Source organism: Protobothrops mucrosquamatus, unplaced genomic scaffold (genome assembly GCF_001527695.2).
Source record: "Protobothrops mucrosquamatus isolate PMUCROS unplaced genomic scaffold, P.Mucros_1.0 scaffold1620, whole genome shotgun sequence".
NCBI lineage: Eukaryota > Metazoa > Chordata > Lepidosauria > Squamata > Viperidae > Protobothrops > Protobothrops mucrosquamatus.
Window position 1 is genome coordinate 143,792 of NW_015387781.1, and position 26,078 is coordinate 169,869.

At 38.4% G+C, this 26,078-nt stretch overlaps 1 protein-coding gene across 1 annotated transcript in view; it reads left to right on the forward strand.

Annotated features, from left to right (window-relative positions):
- LOC107293452 (dystonin) overlaps window positions 1-23,773 on the forward strand; it is a gene marked incomplete at its 5' end in the record, with an annotated part of 166,922 nt that extends 143,149 nt beyond the window's left edge. The window contains 14 exon segments of the mRNA XM_029285407.1: window positions 1,315-1,443; window positions 4,085-4,228; window positions 4,962-5,150; window positions 6,872-7,001; window positions 7,354-7,517; window positions 8,462-8,624; window positions 9,166-9,320; window positions 9,458-9,532; window positions 10,184-10,201; window positions 14,388-14,505; window positions 18,055-18,254; window positions 18,747-18,857; window positions 22,319-22,442; window positions 22,750-23,773. Coding sequence (XP_029141240.1) covers window positions 1,315-1,443; window positions 4,085-4,228; window positions 4,962-5,150; window positions 6,872-7,001; window positions 7,354-7,517; window positions 8,462-8,624; window positions 9,166-9,320; window positions 9,458-9,532; window positions 10,184-10,201; window positions 14,388-14,505; window positions 18,055-18,254; window positions 18,747-18,857; window positions 22,319-22,442; window positions 22,750-23,015 — 1,986 coding nt within the window.
- Window positions 23,774-26,078: the final 2,305 nt, after the last annotated feature.

Below are 26,078 nucleotides of genomic sequence, written 5' to 3' on the forward strand. Positions count from 1 at the left end.
CTGGCCTAGGGTAATTTTTAAGAGGGGTTTTTAGAGGGGTTTTTAATAATATTTTAAATTAGACAAGTTAAATATTTCATTTTAATTAATTTTAAATTTTGTGATGTTATTGGTGTTTTTAATTGATTGTCAGCCGCCCTGAGTCCGCAAGGAGAAGGGCGGGATATAAATTCGAACAATAATAATAATAATAATAATATACCATAATTACTATATATATAGTTTGAGATAGGGAGGGAGGGAGGAGGGAGGGAGGGAGTGAGGGAGGAAGGGAGAGAGAGAGAGAGAGAGAAAGAGATTTAAATGACAACTATGAAATGTCACCACCACTTGCTCCAAAGTGTATATGTAGTCCTTGACTTACATCCATAATTGAACCCAAAATTACTGTTGAAAGTTGTGCCAGTCATTATGCTCATCACCGTGTGATCCACCTGATTCTACAACCATTTTTGCAATAGTCGTTAAGTGAATCATTGCAAGCTGTTAAGCACTTTTTGGCAGAAACTAGAAGTAAATGCCAGTTCCTGTCAAAAAAATAAATGTTATAAATCGCATGTGACTTTGGGATGCTGCAAATGGTTATATATATGAACTGGTTGCAAGCTCCCAAAATGCGATCATGTAATCCCAGAGGGATCGCCCCTCCCATCAGAATTTGGATCATAAGGAGCCCTGGGGAGGTCCATCATAAATTCAAACACTTGCTAAACAATTGGTTGTAAGTCAAGAACTATCTGTACATGCATGTTTGGGAAGACCCTGTTTCCTGTTTATTCAGGACTTTGCAAAACTGTATTATAATTTGAAAAACTAAGGCTCGTACAGAACCTGGGGGAAAAGGGAAACTCTGTCACCAGAAAGCATTATCTCAGGAGCAGTGTTGCTTTCAACTCTCAGAGAGAAACTGGGATCTATACACAGCTTTAATTAACTTCCCCCTTTCTTCCCTCAGACTAACTGATGTTCATTAGCATAGCTCCAGCTCATAGACTTAAGCATTGTTTTTGTAATCTATAGGCAGGATAGCAAATTGCTCATACAACTTTCATGTGTGGCATAAATCTTATAGTACATTTAAAAGCACTCATAAACAGTTCATTGGACTTCCTTCAGATTTTTTTTTTTTTAAAAAAAGGTTTGACATTTTACAGTCAGGGATAGCAAGGGTTTTTAAATCAGATTTCTTACTTGAACGTTAATGTGATTTCGCTGCTGAATGATAAGTAACTGCCATTCTGAGCCCATTGTCTTCGTACATATTTGCTCTGCCTTCCTTGACACACAAACACACACACACCTCCATTTGTGCAGGCAGAGGAATTCCACTCGGTTGTCCATGTGCTTCTGGAATGGCTGGCTGAAGCCGAGCAGACCCTGCGTTTCCATGGGATCCTTCCAGATGACGAAGAAGCTCTGCGTACGCTAATAGATCAGCATAGGGTGAGTTGGATTGTGCAGGGGCCAGGGACCGTGAAAAGAGGTTTTTCCATGGACTGGAGGGGGAATGGTTTCGTGTGTTGCCTGTATACCGCAGATGGGGCTTCACTTGTTTGCAGAGGCCGGTTTCTGGCATGCCGCAGCCCAGTAACGGTCCATGGACTGGGGATTGGGGCCCCCTGGGATAATGGACCAGTTCTCAAAATTAGATTTATAGAAACGTTACAGTAAAATAAAAGTACTCCTGGCTTATTTATATCTAGCAAAGAAAGGGTGTTTTCTGTTCTAGAAAAGAGGCCTTATTAAGCAAAGCAGTTGCTACAGACTGAAATCTTCTGTTTATGTAACTGATACTTTTGATAATACTGTAAATGTAAATTCAACTGGCATATCTACTTAATGGAGGTGTTATTATTAGACAGCAGTACACTTTATCATTCTTACAGATAATGTAAAGCTTGGAAGGGGCCTTTGGCTCATTGATTCCGACTCCCTCCCTGCTCATTACAGGATTCTACTACCTCAGCAACCCCAACAAAAGGCCATTCAGCCCTTTATTTAAATACTTCCAGCAGGCACTCCTCTATTTCCAGAGGCGGTCTGCTTCATTGTTAATCAGTGAACTGTTAAATAGCACTTGATTGATTGATTGATTGATTGATTGTGTATCATCATGTTGGTGTCAATTCTAATGACCACATAGATTTTCTCCACGATGATCTGTCCTTAAACTGGTCCTTCAGGTATTCCAGTGCTGCAACTGCAGTTAATCTTGTTGAGGTCATCCTCTTATTCTCTTTCCTTCCTTGAGCATTACAGCTCCAGCCCTGCTTTTTTTTCTGCTTCTTTTGGAAACCAGCTCACCTAAAGCAGGCAGCTGTTCTCAGGCTTCACCTTGCCAGTCTCCTCCCACCAATCTTCCTTTCTCTTCCAGGTATTCTTTTTTGCTTGGCCTTGTCCCAGGTGATCTACCTCCTTTCCCATCTCCCAAGAGGCTTGTAGAAATGCCGCCTCTTTCCCCTTGGCTCAAAGGTTTTAACCCCATAGGGAGGGTTGAGGGATTTCCTTTCTGCCTAAACAAGTCTAGACTTTCCTGCCCACATCTTCCCAATCATGCTATCTTGTCCTTGAAAGTGTTATGAATTCTCTTGATTGGCTGGTGTCTGGGACGTGTGCATTGGATGAATGGGAGTTTGCCTAAATACAGCATATGCTGCAATGAATGTGGAAAAAGTGTGGCCTGGTCTGGCCTTGCCTTGCTTTGGATTTTATCCTAGAATACAGGAAGGATCAGTAAAATAAGTGTCTTAACTCACATATGAAGTATAATGCACAGATAATACTGCTTTTTAAAAGAGAAGCTGAAAAAAAATATTTCATGCCATTAAATGCCAGTGGTATGATTTTTTTGTGTTTTTCAAGCTGCAGATAAAGGGGACTTGGGTGATAGTCTATCTCTGTGGTGGCGAACCTATGGCACGTGTGCCACAGGTGGCACGCAGAGCCCTCTCTGTGGGCACGCGCACCGTCACCCCGGTCCTAGGTCTTCAGCTGGGTTTTATAAAACCTTTTCGCTTTAGGCCTCCGCCACCATGTGAAAAAAAAAAGGTTCAATCAATCAATCAATTTCAACTTCTCGCAGGAAAAAAAAGATCTTGCAAAGTTGGAATTGACTGATTGAATGTTTTAGTCCTACCCAATCTTCTGTTACCACCACAGCCACACCCACCCAATGGGGCACGCCCACCCAATGGGCCACACCCAGCCAATGGGCCACACTCACCCACCCGGCACCCGATGATACATAAGTGGGTTTTGGGTTGCAGTTTGGGCACTCGGTCTCTAAAAGGTTCGCCACCACTGGTTTATCTTAACCCTACTAGCCTTCTGACGATAAATTAGAAATGTTGTCTTGTCTTGGGACGTATTCTGACTGAAAAGGAATTCAGGGTCTCATAATAATCACCTATCGTGTTGTGCATTATAAGCATCTCTTCTCTGAGTTCCTTTCGGTCCAGTAGTAAGAAAATACTCCAAAAAGAGGCTCCAAATCCTGCAAGGTGAAACCTGTTTCTGCCAGGTTCTAGGATTTGTTTCTACAAAATTGAATCCCTACTTTAAGGATTAAAAATACAGTCTGTCCTGTTTACTTAAATTCTTGCTGAGTATTTTAATAAAGCAGATATTAACCCACAAAGTTAAAGTCGCTGGAGCAACTGATATTTGTTTTCCTGACTCATCAGAAACAAGCAGTAAGATATGAATACTATTGTATTATGAAAGATGTGTATATGTTAAACGGCAGCATGCCCAAGGTACCTAAAGATATATGTCCTTCTTTAAGGTTATAGTGATTATTAGTTTGGCCACTTTAATTCCAATATTAATGATTTGCACACTGAAATATGTTCCTCACTATTAATGACTTTTCACTTCAGTTGGTGCAACTGTTCAACTCTTATTTCAGAACTTTTATTTTAGAATGTTGGACTTTTCTGCTATTTCCTTCTGCTCTCTATTCTGCCAATGCTTCATGCGAAAGCACTTGCCTCTTTGACCTTACCAGCAAAGTCTGAAATTACTTGAGTTTTCCCTTTGAATTAGTGCCAACATCTCATGGAAATCACTGCCTTTTCTGCCTTAGGAATTCATAAAGAAACTGGAAGAAAAAAAGATTGAGCTAACTAAAGCTACAGGTATGGGGGAGGCCATCCTGGCTATTTGCCATCCAGATTCCATCACTACCATTAAGCACTGGATAACCATCATCCGAGCAAGATTCGAAGAGGTCAGTCCAATTCAAGCAATCCTATGTAGTCACAGTCAGTCCTTGACATCCAGCAATTAGCAAGGCCATGTTGTGAGGAAATGTTCCAACCTTTGAGAGCAAAATGTTTAACATATCTGTGCTGTCTTGGGTACTAGTTCTTGCTTTAGACTTTTTTATGGTTATATCAGGAGAAAGAAATACAGTAGAACAGAAACTTGTATCCATTTACATTTGTGTCAGTTTCTCACTCCACCTAGAAAATGGGATCTTGAACATAAAACATTAGCTTTGAAACAGGAATGGACAACCCAAATATTTCCAAATATTGTTGAGCTGTAATTGGCACAGGAAATGCAGTCTGACGTTTAGGGGACTCTGTGGTATTCATCCCTGCTTTAAATTGATGATCCAATAGAAACCAGTCATCAGTTTTTTGCATGTTAAGTAATATCATGTTAATAATCATATTATTAAGTAATAATCATGTTAAGTAATAGGTGAGCTTGTTTCTTGAACTGTCAATGAAAACCCTTGTCTAAGGCACATGGAAGTTCCATTAAAAGCAATTAAAAATTACATAGTGATGGCCTGTCTACCTGAAACTTAAGAATTGGCCATCACCTCTGTTCTTTCTTACCCTGGAGATTTCTTGCAAGAAGGGAGTAGAAGGCAAAACCCTTGGGTTAATTTTGTGAATGAACAACAACAATAATGTGGAAATCATAACATATTGCTGTTCCTTCTTTTTAAGGTGATAGCATGGGCAAAGCAACATCAACAGAGGTTGGCAGGAGCCCTGGCTGCCCTTATTGCTAACCAGGAGTTATTGGAAGCACTATTATCCTGGCTGCAGTGGGCAGAGACAACGCTGACTGAAAAAGATAAAGAAGTCATTCCTCAGGAGATTGATGATGTCAAGGCACTCATAGCAGAGCATCAGGTAAGAGAACCAGGGCTCTCTCTCCTAAAGCTCTTTCTCACCTTGGATGGGAGGAGATAGCACTTCAAGCAGACCAGAAATTTACAAAATGTGAAAATCCTACATTGCTCACACAGCTGACCAAAACATATACATTCGTTAAATGTTTCGTATCTGTTTGTTGCCCAGTGTGACTTTTGTGCTTAAAGCAAATAGGTAGCACAGAGAATAAAAGAGTTCTTCAAAATGACGTTGGCAAGGAAACATGTCAGTAGCACGTGACTTTTAAGCTTTTCTTTTGTCCTTGCAGAGGGCAAACTAGCCAGTATTTTAACAGTGCAGTAGGGTTGCTGTCTGAGGGACTAAAAGTCTTGGACACAAAACGAAAGTAATCCAGAGTATGTCTGTGCTAAGTTAGGGCGCCTTTGTTTCAAACAGTGATGTTCTGTGCTGTGTCTCTGGAAACGGAGAGCATGTCTTTCCTTCATTTCAAAAAAAGGAAGGAAGGAAGAGAAATAGTTTTAACAGAGGATAAGCAGCATTTCTTCTCTTCTCTGTAGCCTGCCCCCCCCCCAAGGCCTGCAGAAAGTTTCTTTTAAACAAGTCAGACCTCCAAAGGAGATTTTGAGGCCTGGGAACTAAAAGAAGAAACAGAGAATGACTGTTTGGTAAATAGAACTGACTCATGCAAACATTAGGTTTGTCCTAAACATATTTCTAAAAAAAATCTTTTTGTAATGCGAGTTTGTCTCTGTTGGACAAAACATACTTTTCTGTCAGTTTAGGTGATGGTACAAGTATTTTATTTTCATACGAATTAGAAAGTTGATCACTTTATTGTCATTCTCATCCACTCACAGCAGATCAATCAATCCTGTTACACTTCCGGTGTTAGAAAGTTTGTAGTACAGGTAGCCCTTGATTTATGACCACAACGGAGGCCAGAATTTTTGTTGCTAAGTGAGAAATTTGTTAAGTCAGTTTTGCCCTGTTTTACGAGTTTTCTTGCTACATTTGTTAAGTGAATCACTGCAGCTGTTAAATGAGTAACCTGGGTTGTTAAGTGAACCAGGCTTCCCCATTGACTTTGCTTGTCCGAAGGTTGCAAAAGATGATCACAGGACCTCAGGACACTGCAACAGTCATAAATATGAACCCATTGTCGAGCATCTGAATATAAATCACATGACCATGGGGATGCTGCAACCCTCATAAGTGTGAAAATTGGTCATAAGTCCCTTTTTCCAGTGTCTTTGTAACATTGAGCCATCACTAAACAAACTCTTGTAAGTCAAAGACTACCTGTATTGATACCCCCCCAGATCCGGGTGATCCCGGATCTCCTTACTTTCCGCCGCGCCCTCAAGACATGGCTTTTCCAGCAAGCGGGCCTGGCCTAGGGAGGATTTTAAATCGGGTTCATTTTTAGAAAATTTTAAATATCACAACTTTAAAATATTTGGGTTTTAATTGGTTTTATTCGGCGGGATTGTGGGCATGTTTCTGTTTTAAAAATGTTGTGAGCCGCCCTGAGTCCCTCGGGAGAAGGGCGGGATACAAATCGAATAAATGAATGAAATGAAATCTTAAAAGTAAATACTGAAAAAGTCATGTGTGATGCAGATGCATTAGGTATGTATCATAGGCCCCATAGACCACTACACCAAATCTGTTGTTTCGCTGAGTATTTTTCAGGTTATTTTGATGCAATGTTAGTCAAAGTAATTGCCGTTTAATTGCAGACATTCATGGAAGAAATGACCAGAAAACAGCCCGATGTGGATAAAGTTACGAAGACACATAAAAGAAAAGCAGCTGAAACTAGCCCAGTCCAATCTCATATTCCTGTATTGGATAAGGGAAGAGGAGGAAGTAAGTAATGCTCTATTGTGAGGCATTGAGAGTATCATATTTCAACATTACTTGGCTGTTTATAGATTGCAGCAGTAATTCACCATTGTTTTATTGCATAGAGTGGTTCTAAGCTCTATTTTTTTCTCATTTAAAAAGTGGCAAGAATAAACTAGGAGTTGGTAACTTTTACTCCTGTGGCCCATTGTAACTGACTCCTGCCATCTGGGTTTATAGCTGCCCTCCATAAACAGAACCGAGTATTATTTGCAACCAAACAAGCATATGTGTCATATTATCTTTCTTCTAAATTGCTTTGAAAGGTGTAGCTTTGATGCGCAGTTTTTGATGCATATGCAATTGTCTTTAACAGGAAAACGTTCTACAGCCCCGAGCATATATCCTCCAGGGGCTCAGACCCAAATTGAGACGAAGAATCCACAGATTAACCTCTTGCTCAGCAAATGGCAACAAGTCTGGCTCCTGGCCCTGGAGAGACGAAGGAAACTTAACGATGCCTTAGACCGATTAGAAGAAGTTAGTAACAGTAGTTAAAATAATCACCCCAGGGCCTTAAATGAAGTTCTGTTTCATGCATGAGTGGTAGCGGCATTTCTCTTGGGCAGGGGGGACCAACCATTCGTCACCTCTGACACTCAGAGGGTATGTGGTTAGCCCTTGATCGTCAGTGCAGTTTCTCTTCTGAATGTTTGGAGAGAAAGTACATGGCCATACATTGAGTACCCAGCACACTCCATGGAAGGACAGGGTACCCAATATGCTTCTGTCGTGTACCAACAGGAAGGGCGTGACAAGTGACACAAGTGACAGAGAAAATGTGTATGGGATCAGCATTGCCCCTAGACGAGATGGGTGGCACACAAAATAATGATTGATTGATTGATTGAATGAATGAATGTTTATGTGCCACCAAGTCTTTTTCCATTCCCAGCAATCAAATAAGGTTTTACATTAAAAATAGGAACCAAAGGAACTGTAGAGTTACGCATTGGTTTGCCAAATGGTAAAATGGAAGGCAAGCACCAATAGTCTCTTCAAAAGAGACTATTAGTCAAAATTTAAAGTTATGTTTGCATTAGGGAGTATTCATGATGAATGCTAACCGTCTTTCTTTTAATAATTGGAAATAATTTTAAACCTTATTTTCAAATGACAGCTGAAGTTAACTTCTGCATATTCTTCATGCTAAGTTGATACATAGCTTGGGATCCATAAATGTAGTTGAACTGCAGTTTGAAGGAGTCTTCAGGCTCATAGACCTTGGCCAAGGCAGCTGGGAATCCAAGATCAGAGAGCTAGGCAGGAAATAGAAAGGACTAGCTTGATTTTTCACATCAATTTGATTTTTCACATTACAGAGGAAACCAATGTTCAGTTCTGTCCCAAATCTTAGCATCATGGATATTGGGTACCATAAGCCAATTCATCTCTCAAATAATTTTCATGATAATTTTTTCCAGCTGAGGGAATTTGCCAATTTCGATTTTGATATTTGGCGGAAGAAGTATATGCGATGGATGAACCACAAGAAATCTCGAGTAATGGACTTCTTTAGGAGGATAGATAAAGATCAGGATGGGAAGATAACAAGACAGGAATTTATTGATGGGATTCTCTCTTCAAGTAAGTTTTAAAACAAACCATTATTCTTAAGGAGGGTTCCCCCAAGAGCCTTTCAGGGATCTGTGAAGTGAAAATTATTTACCAGCTATGGAAAGATATTTGCAAAAATTTAAAACAATATCACTGTTCTCATTTTTTTTGTTGTTAAAAATACAGGGCTTTTTGTGAGAACTATTTTATGTTAATATATAATAGGTTCGATATTGTTTGAAAGTTTTACGAATGCATCAGTTTAATATTTAATGTTGATAAATATAACCCTTATTTACAAAAGGTCTTTTGAGGTCATCCATAATTTTTAAAAATGAGAAGGGATTTAAAAGGTTTAAGAAATACTGAGCCAGAAGATTGTTCAACTCTTGTTACATTCATTCATAGAGTAGATAGCATCTTTTTCAGATCCTCTAGTTTCGCCCTTCCCATATCAAGCAGAGGAGTAGACTAGAAAGCCTGCAAAATTCTCTTTAATTCTATGATTCTAGAAGTAATCTCTTTCTAAAACTTTGTAATTCTAATGTTCAGTATCACTTCTTTTCCATAGAATTTCCTACGAGTCGCCTGGAAATGAGTGCAGTAGCAGATATTTTTGACAGAGATGGTGATGGCTATATTGACTATTATGAATTTGTAGCAGCACTTCATCCAAACAAGGATGCATACAAACCTCTAACAGATGCAGACAAAATTGAAGATGAGGTATTCTTCTTCTATTCACCTCTTATTATAAGTATTGTCCATTAGAATTCCATAAAGATTGTCATACTCTACAATTTACCAATGATGCAGAATGGCTGAAAAATCTAATACAGTGGTTCTGGTTATCATATTGACAGGTGACAAGGCAAGTAGCAAAATGTAAATGTGCAAAGCGGTTCCAGGTGGAGCAGATTGGCGACAATAAATACAGAGTAAGTCTAAAAAATACATTCATGTCATCTATTGATTGATACCTAGCTACTCTGAAAAGAACCTGAAGATCTGAGTTATTAAACCAAATTTAGACAGCGTGAATTCTGTGAATTTAGTATTAAAACCTATTTCAACCTTACTAACGGACAATAATAATCACAACATAGGCAAAGTAATAGAAAATGAAGAAGCTATAATGTAATACTTACATGGATATGTAAGATCTTTTATTGGACTATTCATTAATATTTAAATGGTATTCTTTCCAACATGGTTAGAATTCAAAGATATTTGAATAATGCATCTCACTATCATCCTGTTTTCATAAAAAAGCATATGTCCCAGTTTTATTAGTTAGGAAATGTGTTGGGCATCTTTGGGGGGGGATTTAAATAGATACGAAAGAAGACTTTGTCAAATGGCAGAAGAAATTTGATCAAAGATGATGCAAGGAAGCAACAGATAACTTAGAATTCCATTCTCCATCATTTACAGTCCAAACATTTGATGTTACCTGTACATATGTAAAGTACATAATTATATTTAGCTATTGGGAATATGTGTGTCCTTTCATAGCGTGTTCTAGAGTCACGTGGAACATTTCCTGTTAAACTAATTGTGTTTTTTTCCCATTTTCCATCTCTTGTCAGTTCTTCCTGGGAAATCAGGTATAAACAGTGGAATGTACATGGAGTTTCTAGTATTCTTTTTAATACATTATCATTTCAGCTTGCAGTGATTTGTCCTCCCACTTCCTTTCACCCTGAGCTAATTCCTTGTTTGCTCAGCTTTGGTGCCTTAACAGGTGTCTTTATACTGAGAATTGTCTCTTTGCCTGTCGCTGCCTCATAATTAAGATTACTTTAAGGGAACCAGATAATAGTGCCAAATGCTCTTCAGGTGCAAATGCTTTCAGCTACTGTCTCTGTAATTTGCACTTGAAAACTATAGTTAAGATTGCGCTATGATTGCTATATGGAATGGCCTTTAGGTTTCCATGCTGCATCCTACTGTGAGGTAATTTCCATCACACTTTTTTTTTTTTTTTTTAGGAAAAAGCCAGGGTACTCGGAAGCAAAGCAATAGCATGCAACCAAGCCCCCTTCAGACTGTATCAATCAAAAAGGGAATTTTGTTTATTTTGTTCAGTATACCCTTGTTTCTCTGCTTACTATTAGCTTTTTTTTTTTAGCATAGCAGTGTTATTCAAAACAAGAAAAAAATAACATGTGGGGGTGAGCTGGTTTCATTTGGTGGAAAGTGGCCCCAGATTTCAGTCAGGATATAATGAGTGAACATGGATTCCACTAAGTTTGAAATTTGCACTGATGCCAGAGGCAGACACTCTTCAATTCTTTTTAAAGTCCATCTTCCTGTGGTTCTTTTTATACAGTTATATGTATTAAAAAGGAATTTGTATATATAAGGATAACACAATGTTATCATTATGAAACTGTCTTTAATAATGGACATTGCTTAAAAATTTTTTTATATAAAGCAGTATTGATAAAATTCTGGGATAGGATTTCCTATCTACTCCTAACCTAATGGAGCTCACTTGGTATTTGAGGACAATCAGGCACATTCTGAGTTGAATCTATGCTTAGACAGTTGCTATGATGAGGATTAAATGAAGAGAATTGTCAGATATACTGTCTTGAACGTTTAATAGAAATGATAGCATATAAGACAGTGTAAAACTGATCAAACTGTTGAAGGAACTGGTGCTTCTGGAGAGAGAGGCAGAGAAAAGAAACAATAGCCGGGCACCCTTATCAAGGGAGAGGAGTTCTCTTGTTTGCAATCCCAGATTACCTAAGAGAAATATAGTAGACTTACTTGCCTGTTTTGTTTTGTTTTTTTACATTTTTGAAAAGCATGATCAGGAATATTAAACATCTAGATACAGGTCTGTAATAATGTTGATATTTTAGCCACTCCAGATAATTATGAGAGGTTGTGTTTATAAGGATTTTGGAAAAACACAACAAGAGTAAAGGATAAGCTTCCCAAAGAACCCTGCAAACAGAGGAGATTCCTCAAACAACTTCCTAGGTTTTATTGGTTGGAAAGAAAATTAAATTGTGTCTGGTCCCTCTTGATTTACTGCTAGAGCTTCTGGACATTGAAACATGAATATTACAGCTTGGAACCAAGGTAGAATTCTCAAAAAAAACAACCAAGGTAGAATTCTCAAAAAAAGTCTAGGAAGCAGGAAGGGGATAGTCTTTCCTGACTCATCTATATGTGATCATGACTTCCCACTCTGCTTTGGGAAAATAACTACAGTCAGCATTTGGATAAAGTTGTGGCTGTAGGAGGACCTGGGTGAATGTCTCATGTTACAGTTCCAATTTCTCTGGCTAATTCTTCCCAGAACTATTTAAGCAAAGTCCATTTTCCAAAGAACTCATATGAAAAACAGTTGCTGCAGCATAAAACCTTATAAGAAGAAAGGGAAAAGTCTTCATAGCTATGTTTATTTCCATAATTTCACACAGTGCACATTCCAAACTAGTGTTTTGCATACTTCTAAAATAACATTTTGTTCCTGGCATAGTGATCTTTATCTGACTTACTATTACTTGGTTCCTAAGAAGTAATATGCTTTCCCCCCGTTTGCTTAAGCTGTATCTCAAATTATATTAAAAGGTAAGCTCGGTTGTATGATTTAGCAATGAAAGATTTACTAGACAAACAACGTTTGCTTGAATTTTGAAAGATAATATTTGGTTTCTTATTCCAGTTGGACCTTTGGGGATCCATGCCCTCATGAAAGATCAGGCATTAAATATTAGAGAAGTTCTGAATTCTTTTCATAGCAGAAGCTAACGGCAAAATGATTTGCAGCACAGGTCACTAGGGTAGATCATACAAAAGTTTTTTTTAGGCAGCGATTGGGATGGAAATGTTTAAACTTAGTGAACTTCATTATTAATTTAATGAAAAGTTAACTAGTTGTGGCTTCCTGAGCTTTTTCTTCTTGGTCTTGTCTGTCCTCTCACCTAGTTCTTGCAAAGATCAGGAGTGCAAATATGCTGCAGAGCAAAATGAAGGGAGAGAATAACAATCAGAGGAAATAGAAAGGGAAGTATGTTCTTCCTCTAGTAGGGAGCTTAAAAGTACAGTACAAATCTCTAGATTGCAACAGCCTTTGGCTTTACAATGCTCATTCAGTGTTCCCATAACAAAGGGGTCTGCACCTGGCCGTTATGATCCCAAAATGACAAAACAGTGTCCTATTGGCCCAATACAAATAATTCTGCATTGGTTTCAAGTCATGAGGTGCTCCTGCAGCTCTTTTTTCTTAATTTTCCTTTCCTGATGTGCTGCAATAAATAAAACGGAAGCCGTGGATTCTCTGTTGAGTCTCAACCAGGAGACTATTAAGATTTTGAATAACAAGTTCAGTTAAGTTGGCTACCTGCCATGTTCCAGATCTGCAAACCATTGTTTCCTTGTTTGGACATGATAAGAAATTATTCCTTATTACAGCAGACCAAGAAAAAAAAGGAGCTGAGTCAAAACTAGAATCAAACAATAGATAAAACTTCTTTGGTTTAAAGATTACCAATATATGCTTAAACATAAAGTAGTAAGTTTCATGATTACTTAAATCCGGGATGAAGAAAAATTATTTTTGTTTTATTTTAACATTATATCTAAGCACACTTCTCTAAATAAATGTTTGAATTCATATAGAATTACACATTAGAAGTTTCAAACCTTTGATCTGGAGAACTAAAGCTGATTGAATTAAATCTCCAAATCGAGTATTTGACTCTGAAGGCTTATACAAAAGCTGTTTGTTCAGAATTGATTTGGACAGTCAAATTAAAGTATCAAATGAGTTCAGCTATCAGAACTGATGATTCAGTTCTGACCAAGCTGATTTGTATATTCCTGTTATATATGCTTATTTGAATTGTATTGTATTGTTGTAGTCCTAACACTTCTGCAGTCCATCCAGACTGGAGAGGTTTTCCTTTTGATCTTTGAGGACACCAACTCCTGCCTTCATGTTTTTTTTTATGTCTTTGCTTTGCTTGTCTGCTTAGTTTACATTAATACTAACAGGTGGGCAAGACCAGTAGCAAAACTATTAATGCTTTTGTGGTTGCTGTATGAAAAAGGAAGCCCTCAAGTAGATAAAGTCACTGAGGAATGGTAGATATGTAATAGGTTGTATTGAACCTTTAATGATTTTTTTAAAAGAATAGAAAGATAGATTAAATACAATGATCTGAAATAGTAGCAGGATATGAGAAAATCTACAAAAGAAGAAAAGGTAACTGAATCGTACCATGCAATACATTAGCTATACAAAGGGTAAGCTTTTCTGAAAGCAAGGAAGTGAATGGAGCTTCATGTCATGAGTAAAATTACTTTTCTTCTTTCCCAGCACAAAACTTTTGAGTTTTCTCCATTTTATTTTTAATTATTCCTGTAAGGAAAGCTCAGGGAGAGTTTTTGTAATGAAGGAACAAGTTGTTTGATGTAAGAATATTATATTTCCCTTAGTATTTTTTCCTCCATTGAAAGAAATATCAATTTGAAAGAAAAATCAATTACATGATTTTTGCAAATTTTGTGTAAAATGAAACCGGCATTTGATCTTTGTGTTCCGCTTCTACCTCACTCCACCCCAATCGCATTGCTAGCTTGTGGGTTAATACATTCAATCTGACAACAGCTTTGATCATCATATGCTTAATGAAAATATCTTTGGTAATAATTCTACTAATGATTTAAAGCAATCTATCTGTGGCTAATTTTAACCTGCTTAGCCTGGAGAAACATTGCTGTTTAGAATATATAGGAAAGCTTTAGCTTATTTTCCTTTCTTCGGCACAGTTTGGTGATTCCCAGCAGCTTCGTCTCGTCCGTATCCTGCGGAGCACCGTTATGGTTCGTGTTGGAGGTGGTTGGATGGCCCTAGATGAGTTCTTAGTGAAAAATGATCCCTGCAGAGGTATGTAAGAAAAATAGCTTGGACGTCACACTCGCTAGTTGTGTCTTAATTCGATCGCGTAATTCAATCTTAATTTACTTATAAAGCTATACTTTTATACATATTAATATGTAAAAGTACTGCATACCGAACAATCTAGGACAGAGATGAGCAGACAAATGGTCTTCAAATGTTTTGGATTTCAATTTCTGCAAGGCAGATAACATGGATAATGGCAGGGAGATGGTGGATATGGCATTGTAGGATAATCGTGGAACCCTCCTGTTGGCTAAATTATCACTTACGTGCTCACAAGCTACAGGTAGTCCTTGACTTACAAACATTCATTCAGGGACTGTTCAGAGTTACAGTGGCGCTCAAAAAGGTGACTTTCAACCAGTTCTTACATTTACAACTGTTGCAGCATCCCCACGGACACGTCATCAAAAGCTGGGCACTAGTGAACTGGCACGTACTTATGAAAGTTGCAATAACCGCCATTTGTGATCTTCCCGCCTGGTTTACAACAATCAAAATCAGTGGGGAAAACTGGATTCACTTAATGCCTGTATGATTCACTGAACAACGGCATGATTTGCTTTAACAACCAAGACAGAAAGATTCATAAAATCAGGCATGACTCACCAACTTCCTTGCTTTAGCACTGGTCGTTAATTGAGGACTACCTGTGCTGAAAACATACCTTTAGTAAAGAAAGGAAGCGGTTACCCTACTTTATATATTATTTATTTCTCCTTTCTAGGAATCTAATTTGACTTTAGAGGAGAGAGGAGCAGAGTTTATTTTTCTGAATTCTCACGCTAAGCAGAAGAGGCATAAAAGACCTCACATGTGTTGACGGCACTAAAATGGGATGATGATAGTACTAAGATGGGGTATTAGAGTCTTTACCTTGATAGATACAAGAATTTTCAGGACTCGTTTGGCCTTTTGTTGTCACTATTCTCAGTTGGACTTTTACAGGTAACATTTCTTTTTCCCCAGGCTTTACCTGCTTAGCTTGACAGGAAAATGGGAATGTCCATAAGCAATCGTAGCTAGATTGTAGCCATGTTATTCTCTACTGAGAACGTGAATTACCATTGCATGTATTTTCTGTTCCATGAACTGCAAATCAATTTGACGTATTTTGGCCAGTGCCACAACACAAGCAGTGTTTTATTCCCAAATCGGTTCATGTTGTTCTATACAAGCTGGGATCTCTAACCTAGAGCCTGATTGGCCAATTAGGATAGTGTTGCCCTTATGGAACATGCTAAGAACATCAGGACTTACAACTTATTTTACAACATTAATGGATCGTCCTCAGATTACAAAATGAATCTCCATCTCTATTTACAAACCCTTCTCTCCTGCCAAAACTTAACATTTCTGTGTACACGTCCTCCTTTTTTCCCGGAAGACTTTGACGAAAGAAAAGACAGGGTGGAGGGAACAAGATAGACTCAGAATAAGGGCAAGGGATTGTTGCATGGGGAAAGGAAGAAGAGAGAAAGGAGGAAGTAAGAAATGACAGGAAGAAATGACTAGAAAGGAAAAGAGAGAGACTACGGTAAGTTGTTTCAAAGGGGTTAAACCAGGGCTCCTCAAACTGGGGAATTCTGGGAGTTGAAGTCCACAAGTCTTAAAGTGGCCATGTTTGAGGAGCCCTGGGTTAAATTAATCAAGCAAAGACCCCATATTAGCAGCTACTACTCAAGCTAACAAAGGCATTCTAATTGGCAGTTTCTACAAATAGGTGTTGAACAAGGAGACATTATGCTCCTTATTTTTTGGACTGAACACCAATATTTTGTAACACAACCAGATTTCCTTCATTTTCCATACAACTCAAGAGAGGGATTCCTATTATACTGTATTTTGTGTTGTCATAAGCAAGCTTCACCTTGCAAGAATAAAATTTGTTTTTGTGGTTTGCTGAAATAAATTTCAACGTTCCTGAATAGGAATCCAAAATTGATTTTTTTTTTTAATTTTCCAAAAAGAGTTTTGCAAAGTTAAGATGAGGTATTTCACCCATAATAGTCCAGACTAGCCAAGCATGATCTAGTTAACTGGAGAGACTCGAGTTCAAGTCCACCCTTAGCCACAGAAACTCCCTGGGTGACTTTAGGCCAGCCACGCTCAACACATTCATACTCAATAGGGTTGCCGTTGCAGAAAAAAAAAATGTGCTTTGTAAGGCAATTTGAACTCCTTGAAAAAAGATTGAAAATAAATAAATAAATAAATAAATAAATAAATAATTGAAATTTATTTCCAAACAGAATAGAATTTTTAAGACTGACCTCACTTAAGAAGGAGAGGAACAAGATTTCAATCTTCTGAAAATCTATAATAATAATAAAAAAACAGCCCTGTGTTTAGAAAGATAAAATGTGAATAGTAGTGATTATTTAAATGCTGTGTGGCATTTTGTCTTCTTTTTCAGGTTGGCATGGTTTGTCCCATTCCTTTTTTTTTTTTTTTTGGTTACATTTCTTCATTTTGACAGAGAAGTGTTGTTTTTGTTTTTTATCATAGATGGCATTGGAAGTATTTGCTATTGAAATCATACTAGGAGTCTTTACTATTTCCTTAGAGGCTTGATCTCGGTTAGGAAGAGCTAGCAAAAAGTTGCATCAGATTCTCTTTCTTGCTCTTCAGCTTTGAGTCTCTTGCATATCTGCTGTGATTGATTCTTCTCCTGCTAACAATTTTCTTTTTAATATGACCCATGTCCTGTGTCATTTTTTCTAGTTCATCATCATGGGAGTAAAATGTTACGTTCGGAATCAAACTCTTCAATTACCACTCAGCCTACTATAGGTGGGCAAATCCCTCTCTTTGTCTCTCCTGCTCTTATTTTCTTTTCAATTTTCTTCTCGCTCTGCTTCAATATATATATCCAAATCTGTTTTAACCAAACGCTTCACGTATTACAGTCTTTAGCTTAACCCTTGCTGCATTGGGCTGGTGCTTGAGAGCTTGCCTCTAAATTTAAATAATGACTTTGAGAAAGTGTCTCAAAAGCCATCGCTGCTAACCCAGAGAGGCATCAAACACTAAACATGTTTACGTGTCTGATCCTTGTGCACTGTTCTTTCATATTATAACAGCATTCTGTTGGTATTTAACATCCAAACCCTTCTTTAGAGTTTGGGAGTTTCTATTTGCGTTGCATGTTACCAAACTGTATGATTTCTAGTTTAGAATTAATACGGTTTATCCTTTGCTCTCTCTCTCTCTTGTCTGCTTATCATAGCCAACATCTGTTTCTGAATCACCCAAGAAGCAATAGCATTAGTTGAGTGGGTCCTCAGATTGTGTCTGTGCCTCAGTAACCAAATAGCATGTTGAGCCATTCCATTATCATGCTGATTTATGTTGACCGTGGTTCATCTTTGCTGGCCTAGAACATTAGATGCGCACATTTTACCAATGAACCCTTTTCAAACGCATTACTAATGTGTTTGATTTGTTTGGCTTATTTGTTGAGACTTGGCAAGGCAATGGTGTGGAAGAGGCAAAATGATCAGATTCCTAATTTATCTTTTTCACTCACTGTAGCAAAAGGGCGGACAAACATGGAGCTCCGAGAGAAGTTCATGTTAGCAGATGGGGCTTCCCAAAGTATGGCTGCCTTCCGATCAAGGGGACGTAGATCACGGCCTTCTTCAAGGGGCGCTTCTCCCAACAGATCCATGTCTGTATCCAATCAACCTGCCCAAGGAACTCCAATATCAGCTCTTGCTGCTAGTACACCCAAGGTACAGTTTGAGTAATCTTTGATAGACTTGATATACATTACAACAATCTTTAATGTTACTTAATAGGATTGAGCCCAACTAACAGCAATTAAAAGCAGTAAAGCTGCCCTAAAACCAATAGGGAGATTTTAGGTATTTTTTTCCAAAGACACTAACGAAGTTTTTTGTTGTTTCCTCCTCTCCCCTGCCTTACAATATGCAGCGGTCATGCAGGACTGGGAAAAAACATGTAAGCCAATTAGACCACAGAACCAACTTGTTCAAGGAGAAAAACATTGACCCACCCCCCCCACCACCACCACTGCATTTTAGAAAACACACATACTCCTTTTTCATACAGAATGCTTGTCATCACTTGGTCCTGCTCAGTTTTGATGTTTTGTTTTGGACTTTTACTGTGAGATTCATTCTTCATAACGTGACTGTTCCATTTCATGACATTGTTTTCCAACAACTGTTCTTCACATTGTGATTTGCCATTGTTTCATACAGACACCCCATCTTTTAACACGCAACTATGGTAAACCATGGTTGATAAACAGCAAAACGTCATCTCCTTGTAAACCATCAGAGTGCTCTGAATATCAAGTATCATCCACAGAGGTACAGTAATGGACAGATTTTTTTTTTTTAGTCTAACCACATTTCCTTCACTAAAACTATCCTGTTAGCTAACACCGATTTCCATTCCTTATCAACTGTGCTGTACCTTCCATATTAATGCACTCGTATTTGTTTTCACTCTTCTGTCCATCAATTTTGTATTTTTCTCTTTTTTAAACTTGTAAATTAATCAATTGTTTGAAGTTTGTTTGACTCCTATTTGGGCCTTGTAGAGCATGTAGTCCTTTTCAAAATGATAATCGATTTTATACAAGTGAAATTTATAGATTCCTATGAATGTATAGATTTTTATAAATTTTTATATAATTTCTATCAATTTATATATAAAATCTTTGTTAACAGACACTTACATACAAATAACATCTTCATTCCTATGTCGGCAGTAAGTTAAATATAATTTTATTTGATTATATCATTGATATAAAGACTAATTGGGCCTTATTCATAAATTAGCTTGCAATCTAATGTTATTTTGCTCGTTGGGAGCTAAAACATGCAGATGTTTAATTATGGTCTTCAGGTAATTTTACCTATCCAACACCTAGGTTTAAGTCAGGAAGTTTATTAAATTAAAAATGTCTGGGAAAATCTATTAACAATATAATTTGCAAAACTCTAAAATGTGCAGTGATAAATTTAAATTTGAGGTGTTTTAGCCTCAAATCTTGCATATCCTCAACTGGCCTCCGGCTATCCTTCCTCAACCTGACGCTCTCCTGATAAGCTGGAAATCAACTCCCATCCCCTTTCTGCTGAATGGATATTACAGGATATATAATCATTAAGTGGCACCAAATTGGGAGATTATTGTTAGTGTGTCACTCCAGAAAAAAAAGATTTGCCTGCAGGGTAACGTTTCAATTCCCAGGAGCTCTTGCTATAACACCAGTGAATTGGAGTGGCATTCCATGAATGGGCCCATAGGATACAAAGAGCCCTTGTTCGTACAACATGACATTTTCCATCTCGGTTGTATCATTCCGAAGGGGAACAAGAATGGGAAAGAAATCCACAATTCCCCATTTTTTGCTCTGATCGTGATGAGCCAGAACTTAATGAGTGGCTGTTCATCTGCCAGCAGTATTGATTTACCAAAAAGCATGTTGAAGAAGGAACTTATTTTGGCACTTTAGTGACTGAAATGTATTAGGGATTTAAATAATTACGTACTTCAAATTAGGTAGAATATATTACTTTAAACCATATAATTTCTATTAAATATAATCTCATACAATAATCATATATCCGTATACAGTATTACAGCAGTTAGAACAGAAAAAATATCAGATTACTTCTGCTGCTTAAGTATAAAACTATATGGAGTATGAATTATTGTCAGTTTTTAAATACAGGTGGTGTCCTTGACTTTTAGCAACTGTTCAAAATTACAGTGGCTCTGAAAAAAGTGACTTTCAACCACCCCCCACACTTGCAACCAGGGCAGCATCCCCATGGTTCACATGCTAAAAATTCAGTCACTTGGCAACCGGCATGCACTCACAACAGTTGCAGCATCACGGCATCCTTTGCGATTGCCATTTGTGACCTTCCCAGCTGGCTTCTGCCAAGTAAAGTCTGTGGGAGAAGCCGGCTTGTCAGCCACATGATTGATTCACGTAACTGCAGTGGTTCACTTAGCAGCTCTGGCAAAAGGGTCCTAAAACCAGGCACAACTCACTTAATGACGACTTGAAAATTCTGGTCCCAACTATGGTCATAAATTGAGGCATACCTGTACTCCATTCTATTTAGTCCTGTTCTTAGCCAATAGCTAACTATAACAAAAAACTTACTTTGGCAGAGTGAACTCTTTGGAAAGCTTTTATTGGCAAATATTATCACTATTACTGATAAACTAGGTGGAATTTCGTATCCAGGACAGAAGAGGGATGCTGCAGAAATTAAGAATTCTAAACGTTGGTGAAGTTAAGCATTAAATTGTGACATTGTTATGTCGAAAAATATTTACATCACCTTCAATATTGCTATATTCACATCACATTAAGCCATAATACTTTGGAATACAAATGAACAAAATACAGTACCTCCTTCTATCAACTGGAGTGTTTAAATAAACCATGGAAAAAATTTCTGTGATTTATTTAGCCTGGGGTCCATATTGGGAAGTCTGGCTTCTATTTATTCCCCTCGCTAAAAGATCAGAAGGTTCCTTTGAATTCCATCAATGTAGGCATCTTGCTTCTTGATACTGAACATTAAGAAGAGAGTTTATGACATCACGGCCCAACACTTTTTATACATAGACATTAAGAATGTTGTACATAGTTCACCTTCTTTTCAGTCTCCAAGCAGAAAGACACAGAGGGTACATTATGTCATGCCCCCATGTACAAGGTTTTGCACCACCACCAACAGCAGCAGCAGCAGCGGCATGTTGGAGGGGATGTGGATTTCAATTTTTACACAGTTGTTTGAGTTACACTGGCCAGAACATAATGTGATGCCTGCTGGTGGACAATGGAACTCAGATTATTTTAATTACTGTTCATGGACAGTATCTGCAGCTTAATCGTTTTTAGAGTAAACCCATTAATACCAATGCAACTTTTAAGTCATTCACAATTAATCAAGTCCCACTGATTTCAATATATCTGTGCTAAGTCTGGATCCAATGAAATGTATTTGCATTTTTCTAGATGTTAATTAAACACATTAACTAGAAATAAATCTGAAAGGTGCTATGTTTATCCATATTGATTAGTACAGGGAGTCCTTGACTTATAACCATTCATTTAGGGACCAACCCAATTACATCGTCACTGAAAATGGGTAACTCATGGTTGTTTTCACACTTAGGACCAGTACCGTATCCCCCTGGTCACGTGATTCTCCGGTCTTTGGGCCATATGGAGGATATACACATTATCAAGGGCTACTCCATGGAAAGAGGTGGGCCCAGGTTGTAAAGACTCAGAGGGTTTCTTTGAAGGACTTTAGAAACCTCCAGTCTTCCATCTTATGGGCTCAGTTACGCAGCTATACGGTGGTTTGTGACAGAAAAAAAAATGGCTGCACCATAAACAATAATATACATAAATACACTATGAGCTTTCAAGGGCTGTAATCCACTTCCTGAAATCTGATCCTAAATTGGTAACTATATACAGTATATATCTTGACGTGTAAGATTTATTTGTTCAGATACTGCATGCCGTATACTGTCCAGTATACATATATACTGTAATCCCATCGGTGTATACAGTAGCTTTCTACATTGCGCAGACAACAACAGATAAGTCCCTACCTCAAGAAGGCAGCACTAAATACAGCCTGTTTGTTTTCCTGTTGACCTGCTTTTAAACTATCCGGTCAAAGCATTTAAACTATCCGGTCAAAGCATTTTCTTATGATCTGGGTAGAGTTCCAAGTTCAGCCCTGTTCAATGCCCATGATTCACTCAGTACTCTTATATCCTACAGGGAACTCCAATACAAGGGAGTAAACTTAGACTTCCAGGATATCTTTCTGGGAAAGTTTTTCATTCTGGAGAAAATAATGGCCTAATTTCAACAGCAGCCACAAGAGCCAGAGCACACTTTGCAGGTGAGTATTGGATTTGCTGGGATGGGCCACGTGCGTCCTTGTGGACATCCCACTTGCAGAAGTTGAAAGTATCTGTCTCTCCTTAGCCTTCGGTCTGTAACTCAGTCTCTCTTGTTTTTACCGCTATATAAATCTTATTATAATCGAGACATGTCTTTTCAGCCTGGAATGCTATGAAGCAGTAGAAGGAGCCAGTTGCATTTACCTTGAGTCAGATTTCAAGTATGTGAGAAGGCCCTCTTCAGAAGCAGCCTCCGTTTTGCTGTCTGTTCCACTAACCGTGGATGTCTTTCATTTTGTCTTGCAGAAACTAGAAAAACACCAAGCAGGCCTGGAAGTCGTGCCGGAAGTAAAGCCGGGAGTAGAGCAAGCAGCCGCCGGGGCAGCGATGCCTCTGACTTCGACATTTCAGAAATCCAGTCAGTGTGCTCAGACCAGTCAGAAACTGTTCATACCCCAATCAGACCAACACCCCGACCGAATTCTCGGTCCGCCTCGGGAAAGTCTTCCAAAATTCCAACTCCCCAAAAACGATTGCCGGTCAGCAAATTAAACAAGTCCTCCAAGAGATAATGCAGTTGGCTCCTCAAAGTATTTTCTTTTCTCCTGTGCATTAAATATTTAAGTTTCTAAGATGTAAATTATCCTGTAGAAATTATTGTGAAATATGACAAGAGTTGGATTTTTAATTTTGCAGATGGCCTTATTTGTGTATCAGTCTTGTTATTTTATGTGTATAGTTTTTGTCGACTTTTCTTTTGTTTATGCCATATTCTATGTGAATAGGAGAACATTTTTTTTAATGTAAACTAACAGTTGTTTGCAGTAACATATAGAGAAGTCACTAAAAGCTGTTACCGCTAACCTTTTGCATCATACATCCGCCTGGCCTGTTGCTTCAACATTTACAGTAAAGGATACCTCAGAACTTGATCTTCATACAAATGACAAAAATCTAAATAATATATTTTGAACTAACAACATGGACGTTAATGACATGTGATCGAAACTTACACAACAATGTGAAGACAACAGTTCTTTTTGCCATTATATTAATTAAACAATTTCTTCCAGTAAATTCATAAATATTGCAATATACTCCCATGGTTTTCAGTGTGCTGTTGCTTTAAGAGACGGCAGAAACAATCTTGGTCCGGGGTGGGGTTTACACTAGCATTAGAATGTCAGTATAACCTGCATTCATTGTAATGTGAGGTTTTCTTTTGCTTGAGTGGATGATAGCTTTGTATCATTGGACTCATTTTATATCAAAGCAGTTTTGCTTGCAGAAAGAACAAAAATCTACAAAATAAATCTTGTCCCCTTCTCTTTATTGCTGTGGTTTTCCTTTTATCCCAGGGAAAGAGATATCCTTCATCATGCTTACCTTGTGTCTGCTCCGGAAAATGCAAACCATTTCTTCAAGACAAAAAGCGCCTGCTTATTTTATATTAAAAGGCATCCCGCCTCAAAAAAAAAATAAAAAAAAAATATCAATATTATTTGTTTCTCATCTGAAATCCTGGCCCTCTCCATTTCTTTCTGTTTTATCTGCAAATAAAGTTTCTCCGTTTCTTTTAAGTTCCTGATGTTTCACATACTGTTGTATCCAGCTGTTCACATAGTGCTTTTACAATTATTCTTTACTATTTGTGGAAAGGCTCTTGATCAAGAGACACCTCTGCTAACAAAAAGATATTCTATATGTCTCAGATGTCTTTGTACCAGAATGCTGGAAAGCAGCCAATACAAGACTGGTTTTTAAAAAAGGACTTGAGTGTGGGAGGTGTAATCTGAAAAAATGGCAGGCTGGTCAACTTAAGGTCTATGCCAAATAAATTATCCAAAGCCATACTTTAGTTGAAGCATCAAGCCATAGCTTTAGCAAAGTTTTAAGTTTTCTCACTTTAAACCTACATTAGGAGTGCCAGGGGTAATAAGTGAAGTTTATTTTTTTACCATGTGGTGCCTTTTGATGAAATTCCTTATTGGAGTCACTGAATAAAAAAGGCTTGTCTCATGGATTGGTAAAAGAACATAAAGTAGAAAATAGGATAAATGGCTGGCGTATATTATGAAAGAATGAAAGCCACTGTTCTACAATGGGACAGTATTGTTTCAACTGCCTGGAAGATGAGAGATGACCAGGTTTGCAATTCACTCCAAAATTGTCAACAGGTTTACAATGCAAAAAAGTTCAAAACGTAACTAAGCAGCCTGGAGAAGTAGTGTTAAGGTAATGAGTGTAGTTTAGCATAAGCAGGACTGAAATGATGTACATGGTGCAAAAATTGCTACCTTATTAACAGACAACTTGTAGGATTTAGACTGGAAGTTGACCAATGTTCAGAAGTAGCCCAGCTGAAAGATTGGTGAGGTAGAGGAGGAATGCAGGGTGAGGGAGGTTACGTTAAGAAAATTGCTAGGTTCTGCCAGGTCATCTTCCGCTCTACCAACCTGCCAGCCAGGCTGTTTTAGGACACAGCTTGATTAGTCTTCCAGAAGACTGTCAGATGGATTATTAGTCTTCCTATCACTTAGCTAGAAAATGGAACTAGCAGAACTCTTTTAACGGTTTCACCCCAGCTCCCAAATATCCAAATTGGTAAGTGTAGCAGAAAATAAATTTATTTCCCTGTTTACATTGTCTATCACAGGGCTTTTCAACCAGTGGTACGGGTACCACCTGTGGTACATTGGCACCTGGCAGGTGGTACGCGACCATCCTAGAAAAGTAGCGGGGGAGGGGAATGAGCTGAACCAGTGGCAGCACCGCACAAGCCTGAGCGAGAGATGGCTGGAGCTGCAGGGCTGTCAGGGCTCAGCGGAAGAGCCAGGATCAGCGGCAGGCTCCAGCTGGAGCTCGGCGCTAATCCTGGTGCTTCCGCTGAGCCCAGAAGAAGCGCCGATCAGCTGGAATGTTGCAGCATCTCCAGGGTCTTGTGATTTACATTCAGATGCTTGGCAACTGATTCATATTTATGACGGTCACAGTGTCCCAGGGTCATGTGAAGTGACCAAAACCTGCTGCAACCACCCAGCAGACGGGGGGAATAAAAACCAAACCCCCCCACCCCACCCCCCGCTGCCAATCCTCAACAGAAATGTTCACAACAATGAAAACCTCGGACAGGAGGAAGAGCGCCACCGGGTGGGCAGGCAGGTGTCTTTCTCGGCTGTGGCTTGGGGGCACTTTTTTCAGTGCTATTGTAACTTCGAACAGTCACTAAGCGAACTGTTGTAAGTCGAGGACTACCTGTACTTTATCGCTTTTTTCCTTTTAGGAGGGTCATCAAGTTTTTGACACCTTGCTAGGCGACTGGTGGTACTCGGATATGGCCATATCCTAAAAGTGATACAATGGGTGAAAAGGTTGAAAAGCCCTGGTCTATCAGACCTCAGATATTTTTTTTTAGCCTTTTAAAAGATCATTGAAATATATACAGTGGTACCTTGGTACTCAATTGTTTTGAAACTCGTCAAATTTGGTACTTGTCACATTTTGACAAAAAAATGTCCTGACACTTATATTTTTTTTGGTACTCAATGCGCAAGCTAGAACTGATGTTAGTTTCCTCATGCTATTCCTTATGGGAAAAATTTGATACTTGTCATTTTTGGTACTCATCGCATCTC